General features: G+C 55.4%; 1 protein-coding gene across 1 annotated transcript in view; it reads left to right on the forward strand.

Annotated features, from left to right (window-relative positions):
• The first annotated feature begins 1,907 nt into the window (after positions 1–1,907).
• The window catches only part of Lrfn1 (leucine rich repeat and fibronectin type III domain containing 1), a 21,612-nt gene continuing 12,639 nt past the window's right edge, over positions 1,908–10,880 (forward strand). The window contains exons 1-5 of the mRNA XM_015497042.2: positions 1,908–2,132; positions 4,377–4,431; positions 4,680–4,699; positions 4,815–6,257; positions 10,131–10,876. Coding sequence (XP_015352528.2) covers positions 4,683–4,699; positions 4,815–6,257; positions 10,131–10,876 — 2,206 coding nt within the window. The 5' untranslated portion in view covers positions 1,908–2,132; positions 4,377–4,431; positions 4,680–4,682. The remainder of the gene's footprint in view (positions 2,133–4,376; positions 4,432–4,679; positions 4,700–4,814; positions 6,258–10,130; positions 10,877–10,880) is intronic.

Here is a 10,880-nt window from a genome sequence, read left to right on the forward strand (position 1 = left end):
AGCCGGCGTGCGCGGCTGGCCGCGCTGGGTGTTTGTGTCCGGGCTGGATGTCCATCCCAGGGTCTGTGTAGCCGGGTGTGTTCGCTCCGGTGTCCATTTGTGTGTGTGTGTGTGTGTGTGTGTCTGCGGGTTGTGTGTCTCCGAGGGTGTGTGTCTGTGAGTCCACGTCAGGTTTCCTGCCGGGGGCTGAGGCTCGGTGCCTTGTGGGTCCAGGCCTCTGTGTGGGTTTGGGGGAGGGGAGTTTGCCGCTCCCTCGGTCCATGTCAACTGGGGGGGTCCTCAACGGTCCTTGGGGGAGACGGCCATGTCTTCCCCTTCCCGGTGGCTGGGGGGGGGATGGGCTGCCGGGAGGTGGACAGATGGAGGGATGAGAGGCTGAAGGATGGACAGATGGGCTCTGGGGTGGGGGGGCAAAGACCTGGCCCTTCCCCATCCACCCCACCCTAACTCCTCCACTGGCCAGATATCTGCAGATGGGGCCAGAGTTGTCTGCATCCCGGTGGCCAGGCTGGGGGACCTCTGGGGTGCTGCTGGGGAGATCTCCTTGGAATGGTGCTTTGGGACTCAACCCCCAATCCTTTGAGATTCCACCTGCTGAACTCTGACCTCTGGCCCCGGGCTTGTGCCGGGGTTTGAGGAGGGGCGGTGCAGAGTGTGCTGGGAGGGATGTTAGCATTTCTTTGGTCTGGGAAGTAGGTGGGGTGAGGGTGCCTCAGGGCTGGAAGGAATGTGTGTCCATGACTGTGAGTGAGTGTGAATCTGGGCCTGTGGGTTGTCTGTGCTACTGTGGTTCAGTATTTTGTATGCATTTGTAAGTGTGTAAATCCCTCACGGGACTGTTGTATGAATATGTGTCTGTTGTGAGTGAACATCTAGGAGTGCCTAAGAAGGTGGATCTTTTTTGTGCCTGTGTTTGCTTGTTCCAGGATCTCCCAGCCTTGCAAGTGTCTGTGTACACTTGTAGTTCAGAGTACATGTGTGAGGTGTGTACCAGCTAGTGTATGCATGTGTGTCTGTCGGTGTGGGAAGAGATCAGCTTCATGACTGTGCATCGTGAGAATGTGGAGTCGTGAGTGTGTTTGGGCATTTCAGAATGTGCATCTATGAACTGCTGATTGTGCAGGTGTGTATGTTTTGGGGGTGCCCCTGTGTGTTGATGAGAGTGCAAGGTGTATCTGTGTTAGGTGCAGATACCTGGTTGGCTGTTAGGGGGCATGTGGGTTTCTCTGTTGTGTCTGTGCATCTGTGAGTGTGTGAGGGAAGGTCAGTTTGTTTGTTTGTGTGATGTTGGATGCAGGTGTGTCCCTCTGTGTTGAGAGTCCATTTGTGCTTCAGTGTTGGTCTCTGGGGAGAGGGGTTATATACGTTCAAACCTAAGTACAGGATGCAAGTGCTGTGTCCCTAGCACAAGGCTGACCTCACTTCTGGGTTCACTGGGATTGAGGCCCATTGGCATGACCTATGGGATGTCCAGGTCCAGCCTGCAGTCCCTGGACACAGTGTGCCCATATTGTTGGTCAGGAGCCATGAGAGGCAGGGAGCGCCCAGAACATGCTGGTGTGTCCATGGAGATCCAGATGTAGCACCTTGGGCGTGGGCCTGTGTGGGTTTGGACAGGTCCACACAGGTTGGTTGGGAAACAGGGTGATGGTAAAGATGGGAACCTCTGGCCCATCCCCTCACTAACTCCTGGTACCAACTTAGGTCTTTAAAGTTGGGGAACTGGGATGTAAACCCTTGAGTCCTAAAGGAGGAAGCATCTGATCTGAACTCCTGAGAGCCTGGGAACTTAGAGTCCTGGGTCTGAGAGAGAAGGGAGAAAATCCCATATTCCAGGATCTTAAGGGAAGAGGCGGATGGGGAGTTGGTGGCCAACATCCTGGACTCCTGGGTTTTGGGGAATCAACAGTCCTGAGGCTCAGTCTCCTAGGTTTTCAGAGATGACTTCTGGGGCCTCTGAGACACTGGAGAACTGCTGCAGAAGGCTGAGGGACTGATCACACCAGGGATTTCATTTGCTCAGATGATCCCCCAAGCCCTGCCCTGGTGCCTAGGAAGGAGCCTCAGGATGCTAACAGGAGGGTTTTATTCCTTTGCAGGTACTGGCCCAGGCCCTGACTTGCTGAAGAGAGGTGAGTAGAGCCCTTGAGCCAGGGAGAGAGATGTGGGGTGATGGGGCTTGTCCAACCTGCTAGAGTCGAGAGCCCTGCCCAGCAGGAATCCCGGCACAGGGTACAGCAGTGTCCAGAGGGGCCAGATGCCTGCCTACTCCAGCCCCAGGCTGAGAAATGGTGGCCAGCCCAGGAGCATTAAGTCTGGCTCATGGCATTCAGGAGGCTCTGAGGCAGGGGTGGGTCTCAGGCCAGGAGGCATCTCCTCACAGGATGGATAAAAGGTGGTCAGGAAAGAGGGGTTCCCTCAGGATATCAAAATGGGTACAAGAGGGTTTCAGGAACCAAAATGAATAATGGCTTGGATGTGGATATGAGATGTGTTTGGACGTGTGTGGGGAAGACCTGCTATTCCAACCTGCTGGGTAGCTGAGAGAGAGTAAGAGAAAGTAATAAATTAATAATAGTAATAATAATAACAGCAGCCGCTCACATTTATGTAGGGTTTCCTTGTCAGGAACTAGAAACATATTATAAAATACGATCTCACTGAATCCTCACAACAGTCCTGGGAGGTAGGTCCCATTGTTATCCCTTTTTACAGATGAGCACACTGAGGCATAGAGGAGGAGTCACCTGATTAAAGTCACACAGCGGGAACTTGGGGTGGGAACCCAGGCAGTGGGGTCCAGGTCCTGTCCTGTAGTACCGCAGGGCCGTTCAATAAATGTTCACTGTTGTCATTGCTGCTGTGGGTCCTTTGGGTCCCTCTCTGGCTGAGGGAGTGTACATTTTTGACAAAACTCTGTGCTTGTTGCAAAGCTTGGGCTCTGAGCGCTGGAGACCTCACAGCCAAGCAGGGGCTGAGCTGGGCTCCTGTCCTTGGAACCCCACTTTCCAGGCCAGGAATTTCAGTCAATCCAGAACAGTGTCCTAGAGGGAGAGAAGGACACTTGGGGGTGGGTGCTCAGAGGTGGTGGGGTGCCAGGACCCGGTCTCATTTTCTCTCTTCAGCCCAGTCACCATCTCCCCCCATCTCTGACTCCTCTTCCTCTGCTTTTGTCCAAGGCCTTTTTATTCTACTTATCTCCCTTCCGCTTCCTCTCTCCCTTTCTCTCAGTCCTTCTGTCCCCTGTCTTTCCACTCTCAGTTTTTCTGTCTTTCTGCTTCAGTGTCACCCCATCTTTTCACATTGACTGATTGATCTTTTGAGGTGCTTGGGGAGGAGCCAGGGCCTGGAACATGCCCATTGGGGTCTACCACGAGCCACGCCCCCTGCACCTTCTTCTTTTGAGACTTTTCCTGTTTTTCTGCCTCTTTCTCCGAGTCTATCTGTTCCTGCCAGTCCATCTCTGTCCCCTGTCCCTCCCTGCCTCTCTACAGCTCTCTGACTTCTTGGTCCCAGTTCCCCTCCCACAGGCAGAAAGATCAGGACTCACATGGCCACTGCTCCCAGGCAGATTCTGGGAGGAGGCCAGCAGGGGTTAGGGTACAAGGCAGGGTGGGATGAAAGCAGTTTCTGGGACGGCCCCTTCCCATCCTTTCCTCTGCACCCCCCACCCACCCTGTGTTGTGATGGGAAATGACATGTCGTGGGCTGTAGCCGCCGCAGGGGGAATCCCTGCCGGAAGGTTTTGCCTGGAGCAGAGGCATAGCATGAGTGTGTGTGTGTGTGTGTGTGTGTGTGTGTGTAGGCATGCATGGGGCCTCGTGTGTACCTACTGATGTGAGCACCAAAGTTGGCCCTGCTCAGGAACTCAGCTAAGCCTAGGACAAAGCCAGACTCATAGAGGGACTTCCTGAGGCTAAGCTGGGAGACTGATGTCTTTTCCTCAGCCCCTCCTACTTGAACATTCTCTCTGCCCCTCCCTGCAAAAGTGTGTGTGTGGGGGAGACCTTAATGTTTCCTGAGTGTTTACTGTATGTCAGGGTCTGTTCAGTCATTCCTATGCATGGTGACCATCATTTATGAATCACGAGATTACAGTGGGGAAATAGGGGAGTCACTGGTGTGGGGTCATAGAGCTAGCCACAGGGGGAACCAGGATTTGCACTTGAATCTGTTTGATTTTATTATACTTGCTTTTAATAATAGCGCACAGTTCTGTGCCTGGTACACATTAAGCACTCAATGATGATGATGGCGGTCACTGCTAGCATGTATTGATCCCAATTTACATGCCAAGCACTGTTCTAAGTCTGCCGTGTTTGTTAACCCAAATTATAGTCAAAAAAGTAAGACTTATTTCTATCTCCATTTTACAGATGAAGAAACCGAGATTCAGAAAGGTTCAGACACTTGCGCAAGGTCATACAGCTAGTAAGTACTACAGCTTGGATTTCAGCTCAGAGAGTCCGGATTTGATATCCATGGCCTTAAACTACAGTCAATAGTTATTTCAAAATATTTGTTGGGTATGGAAGGTACCAGGCTGGGCCAGGTGTCTGATCAGGAGGTTGTAAAAGGTCTGGGAGCACCGAGAGGAGGGACAGGGGTTGGGTGGGACACTCAAGGGAGGAGCAGGGGGAATATGCCGACCAGCGTGAAATATTGTAATTTGTTAATAGGAAATGCATGCCGGCGGATGGTGAGTCCTGTCGCTGTCCTATAGGATACGGTGATCTGGCGGGGAGGAAACCGGGCCTGACTCTTAGCAGGACGTCCCAGGAGCCCTGAGCGTGGGTAACTATCTTTCCCTGCAGGTCTCACCTCCCGCTCCTCCCGCTGTTTCATTGCGCCATGGCTCCAGGTCCCTTTTCCTCGGCGCTCCTCTCGCCGCCACCTGCTGCCCTGTCCTTTCTGCTGCTGCTCTGGGCGGGGGCATCTCGAGGCCAGCCCTGCCCTGGCCGCTGCATCTGTCAGAACGTGGCGCCCACGCTGACCATGCTGTGCGCCAAGACGGGCTTGCTCTTCGTGCCACCCGCCATCGACCGTCGCGTGGTGGAGCTGCGGCTCACCGACAACTTCATTGCCGCTGTCCGCCGCCGAGACTTCGCCAACATGACCAGCCTGGTGCACCTCACCCTCTCCCGGAACACCATCGGCCAGGTGGCGGCCGGCGCCTTTGCCGACCTCCGCGCCCTCCGCGCCCTGCACCTCGACAGCAATCGCCTGGCGGAGGTGCGCGGCGACCAGCTGCGGGGCCTGGGCAACCTCCGCCACCTGATCCTTGGCAACAACCAGATCCGCAGGGTGGAGTCGGCTGCCTTCGACGCCTTCCTGTCCACGGTGGAGGACCTGGATCTGTCCTACAACAACCTGGAGGCCTTGCCCTGGGAGGCAGTGGGCCAGATGGTGAACCTGAACACCCTCACCCTGGACCACAATCTCATCGACCACATCGCCGAGGGGACCTTTGTGCAGCTGCATAAACTGGTGCGCCTGGACATGACCTCTAACCGCCTCCATAAACTTCCCCCGGATGGGCTCTTCCTAAGGTCCCAAGGCAGCGGTCCCAAGCCCCCCACGCCGCTGACGGTCAGCTTCGGCGGGAACCCGCTCCACTGCAACTGCGAGCTGCTCTGGCTGCGGCGGCTGACCCGGGAGGACGACCTGGAGACCTGCGCCACCCCCGAGCACCTCACCGACCGCTACTTCTGGTCCATCCCAGAGGAGGAGTTTCTGTGTGAACCTCCGCTGATCACACGGCAGGCGGGGGGCCGCGCCCTGGTGGTGGAGGGCCAAGCTGTCAGCTTGCGCTGCCGGGCTGTGGGGGACCCCGAGCCTGTGGTGCATTGGGTGGCGCCAGATGGGCGTCTGCTGGGGAACTCCAGCCGGACCCGGGTCCGTGGGGACGGGACGCTGGATGTGACCATCACTACCTTGAGGGACAGTGGCACCTTCACTTGCATCGCTTCCAATGCTGCGGGGGAAGCCACCGCGCCTGTGGAGGTGTGCGTGGTACCTCTGCCGCTCATGGCGCCCCCGCCCGCTGCCCCGCCGCCTCTCACCGAGCCTGGCTCCTCTGACATCGCCACGCCTGGCCGACCTGGTGCCAACGATTCAGCTGCTGAGCGACGGCTTGTGGCAGCCGAACTCACCTCAAGCTCCGTGCTCATCCGCTGGCCCGCCCAGAGGCCCGTGCCTGGCATCCGCATGTACCAGGTCCAGTACAACAGCTCCGTGGATGACTCCCTCGTCTACAGGTGGGTGTGGGTGCTGCGACCCCCATCTCCTCCCAGCCCAGGGTCCATTCCTCCCACCAGCCGATTCCCGTGGCCTTCTTGCTTAGCTGGGGTTCTGGATGGCCTTGCAGGGTCATCTCAGTCCCCGTCTCCTCTCTCTACTCTCCTTCGTCCTGACTGTCTTTGTTTTGTTTTCATTTAGCAAATATTTGTTGAGCACCTACATGAGCAAGACTAGGGCTGGGCACTGGAGTCATAAGAGTGAAGGAGCTCACTGTGATCCCTCTGTCACTTGATGCATGGTCAATGTCACTGCTCACCAAAGGTGTCTGATTGTGCACCTCATCAGTTACACATTTGGGAGCACCAAACACACACACAGACACACACACACACACACACACACACATAGATTCCTATTCATAAATTATAAACAGAATTATAGAATTATAAGTACTATACCAACACATTGGGTATATCAGAGACAGAAAAAATGGACTTTTATTTTATTTATATGTGGTGCTGAGAATTGAACCCAGTGCCTTACACATTCTAGGCAACGCTCTACCACTGAGCTACAACCCCAGCCTAGAAAACAAAGTGCATGACAAAAATATAAGTTATTTCCACCCTCCCGTGGGTTGGAAGTCACTGTCCTGGTGTGACGGCATGGACAGATAAAGGAGTTACTTCCTCCCATTGTCTCCTACTTCCCTGCTTGAATCTCTCCATCTGCTCTACCTTCTCTCTCTCCTCATGAAGGCACTTAGACTTTGCTCTGTGCTAGGCCCTGACCTGGGTGCTGGGGACCCAAGGAGACCAAGAGATCCAGTCCTTGCCCTCAGGGCCCTATATGCACCACAAATCACTGTCATGGCCCCGCAGTGTCTCTCCATCGGGGTAGTTTTCAGTATGACTCTTGGCTACAGATGGGCACACAGTGGGCACTCATGAACAGCCGTTGGCTTCACAGATGCTTCTCCCTCGTGCACACTGCAGAGGGGCTGCTGAGTGCCTGCCTTAACTGTACTTGTGGATGCCACAGTGGCCAAAGCCATTCCCTACTGTGGGTAGCCCCGGCTGTTGGGAATGCGGAAACTTCCCGGAAAGGCCTGTCTTTTGCTCCCCATCCTCGCCTGGCTCTCTGGGCCACGGTCTTGGCATGGAGCGGGCCCATTCCCACTGTTGGCTGCATGCATACATGCCTCTCTTTCCCCTTGTCTGGTTTCCTCATTTTTGTCTCAATTCTGGTCACCAAACACTGAGTAAATGCCTACTGTGTGTCAGATCCTGTGCTGGTCCCAGGGCCCACTGAGATAGACTGGCCCAGTGTCCCAAGAGTAGACAATGAATGAGACAAAGAGCTTCATAAGACACCTCCAGAGCTGGCAGCTGACTCCCAGCTCTGTTGCAAAGCAGGCAGTCATCCCCTCGCTGATTTGATTTGATTTGCTGATTTTTTTGTGGTGCTGGGGATTGTGATGCCAGGTGGCCTGTTAGGCAAGTGCTCTGCCATGCCCCCCCTGCCCTCTCCTCATTTTATAACAGAGAAACTGAGGCTCAATGGAGAAAGGCACTTCCCCTTGGTCACACAGGAATAGCAGAGCTGTCCTTTTTATGCAGACACACACTTACTGAACACCTACTGTTTGCCAGGCAGGGTGGAGGGGAGGTGGATAATACATTTCTGTAAATGACTCAGTTTTTGTGAGTCTCCACCTGTTTCTTTGCTTCTTTTTGACCCATGGCTACCATCTGGCAGGATGGGGGAAGGTTCAAGGCCCCAAACCTTGAATATATACTGATGTTGATGGTCCCCTGTCCTCAGCTGGGGACTTTTCTCTTCTCCTTAGGGCCTCAGTTCCTGTTCTTCATTCAGGAACTCCATTGCAGATGCCTGCACTGTGGCACTGCAGGGGTTAACTTCCTCACTGCCGCCATGGGTGGAGGTGACATCCAACCAGAAGCCTGCTCAGCTGCTTGCTCTGGTCTTGCAGCCAATTAGAGACACATGGGCCCAAGCTTCCTTAAGGAGCCCGCCTCTGTCCTTGAAAAGAGGGGAGCCCCTAGCAACTGGTTATTTAGGGGAAGAAGCAAGAGGAATCCAAGGCTCAAAGACAGGAGATGAGGAGGGACAAGGGAGACTTAAAGCCAGAGGCCAAGGGTGTTGGCTGGGCTGGCACTGGTCTGCAAAAGTGGGAGAGATGGCCCTTTTGGGGGTGTGGCCATACTTGAAGTCTTTGGGTGGGAGGGTGGCTCATGGTGGTGGGCCCTGGGAGGCAGGATGACTGGGGGTGGGGCTTCAGGACCAGAAGGTGGCCCTGCTGGAGGGGAAGAGGGCCTTGGAGAGGTATGCAGCTCCTGGAGATGGGCAGGGCCTTTCAGCAGTGTTGCAGCTGTTTCGCATGGTCCCAGGTGGAGGAAGGTGTGGTTCCAGTCCCTGGTGAGCCACTCAGAGGCCTTGTAGGAGAGAAGAGCTTGTGAAGCTGGGTGTTGGGTGTGCAAATTGGTGTGGACTGGCAGTCCTGGGTTAGCTGAGGCTAGACGTGGCCAACAGGGTGGAAAGGATGTGCTCAATAGAAGGGGACCAAGGCCTAGAGGAATGTCCTCCAGAGGGGAGAGTCTTATAGCCAAGGAGGAGTGCAACTCGAGGTAGAGTGGGAACCCCAGCAAGGGTTTCTGGCCACTTTAGGTGGGACATCAAGTAATGGTGTTATTAAGAGCCAGACTTTGGATGTATGAACTCATTCACTCCCCACACCATCTCTATGGTGTGGGGTTTCCTATTATTTCTGTAAGGGAAAATGATGCCCAGAGGTTAAGAAACTTACCTGAAGTGACAGAGCTGGTAAGGGGCAGAGGAGATATCAAAACCAGGCAGTCTGGCTCCCAGGTTTGGTTGGCTTTTAGCCACTTCTCTATACTCCTCCTCTTTTGAGGGGAGGGACCTGTTGCAGGAAAGGAGCATGTGAGCTTGGCTACATTTGACCCAATTAAAGATGAATGTTTGGAAGCATGATATGGTGACTTCTGGTGGCGGAGTTAGGCATGCACATAAGGGGTAGTTGCCTCTACTACCTGGACAAAGAGCAGGGCATGCAAAGGGTGCACGCGATCCGAAGCACCGGAGGGAAGCATCCCTAGATGGCCTTGTGGGGTGCGGCTTGGAAGCCACACTCCAGTCAGAAGCAGAGTAGCTTGTAGCAGTGGCCCCTTAATGAGCTGGAATGCCTACTTGAGGCGTTTGGAAATTGTGCCAGAAGTAAATGTTTTACCCAGAAGCTATGTTTTACCCAAAGGTGGGGCATACAGATGAGGGAGTGTGACCTGCATCATGGTTTCCCCTGAAAGGCAGAAATATGTATAAAAGAGAAACTAGGAAATCATCGTTTGTCCCAGTGGGAATAAGGGTTTGTGAGTTGTTGAACTGGGTATCCACTGATGTGGGGGTGGGGCATATAGATAAGGGGTGTGGCCCGTAGCACCAGTCCCATGTATGCTAGATACATGCAGATGAGGGAGTTTGAATGGTAGTTGTCTTAGTAGGAATGAGACGCTCTGAGGGAGCATGTCCCATGAGAACAGGGGATGTAAGATGAAGCGCTCTTCCCATGCGGGAGCCAGGATGTAGTCATCCAAATGAATGGCTGATAGCATCTCAGAGAGCCAGGTGTGTCTGAGGTCGAGGCATGCAGATGAGAGGGTGACCTGTAGCAGTGGTCGCGTAAGCCTGGGTATATAGGCTGATGGAGGATGGCTGCTGCCGTCTGGGTTGGGGGTGAGACACAGGAAGTATGGTTCAGTCCCCACTGTTCACCAGGGGTGGGGAATAAAGTGAAAGGACGCGGTTCAAGAGTAGGGCTAACTCTGCCCTGATCCTGCCCCCTCCTGCAGGATGATCCCGTCCACCAGTCAGACCTTCTTGGTGAATGATCTGGCGGCAGGTCGCGCCTACGACTTGTGCGTGCTGGCAGTCTACGACGACGGGGCCACGGCTCTGCCGGCCACGAGAGTGGTGGGCTGCGTGCAGTTCACTACGGCTGGGGATCCTGCACCTTGCCGCCCGCTGAGGGCCCATTTCTTGGGCGGCACCATGATCATCGCCATCGGGGGTGTCATCGTCGCCTCGGTCCTCGTTTTCATCGTTCTGCTCATGATTCGCTACAAGGTGTATGGCGACGGGGATGGCCGCCGGGTCAAGGGCACCTCCAGGTCGCCCCCACGGGTCAGCCATGTGTGCTCGCAGACCAACGGCGGCGCAGGCGCGCAGCAGGCCCCACCGCCGCCTGCGCAGGACCGCTACGAGGCGCTGCGCGAGGTGGCCACCCCAGCCGTCGCCGTTGAGGCCAAGGTTTCCGCGGTGGAGGCGGCCTCTGCGGAGCCGGAGGCGGTCTTAGGACGCTCGCTGGGCGGCTCGGCCACCTCTCTGTGCCTGCTGCCCTCCGAGGAAACTTCTGGGGAGGAATGTCGGGCCGCGGCAGGTCCTCGGAGGAGCCGTTCAGGGGCCCTGGGGCCGCCAGCTTCAGCGCCCCCGACTCTAGCTCTGGTTCCTGGGGGCGCCCCGGCTCGGCCGAGGCCACAGCAGCGTTATTCCTTCGACGGGGACTACGGGGCGCTCTTTCAGAGCCACAGTTACCCGCGCCG

Source organism: Marmota marmota, unplaced genomic scaffold (genome assembly GCF_001458135.2).
Source record: "Marmota marmota marmota unplaced genomic scaffold, marMar, whole genome shotgun sequence".
NCBI lineage: Eukaryota > Metazoa > Chordata > Mammalia > Rodentia > Sciuridae > Marmota > Marmota marmota.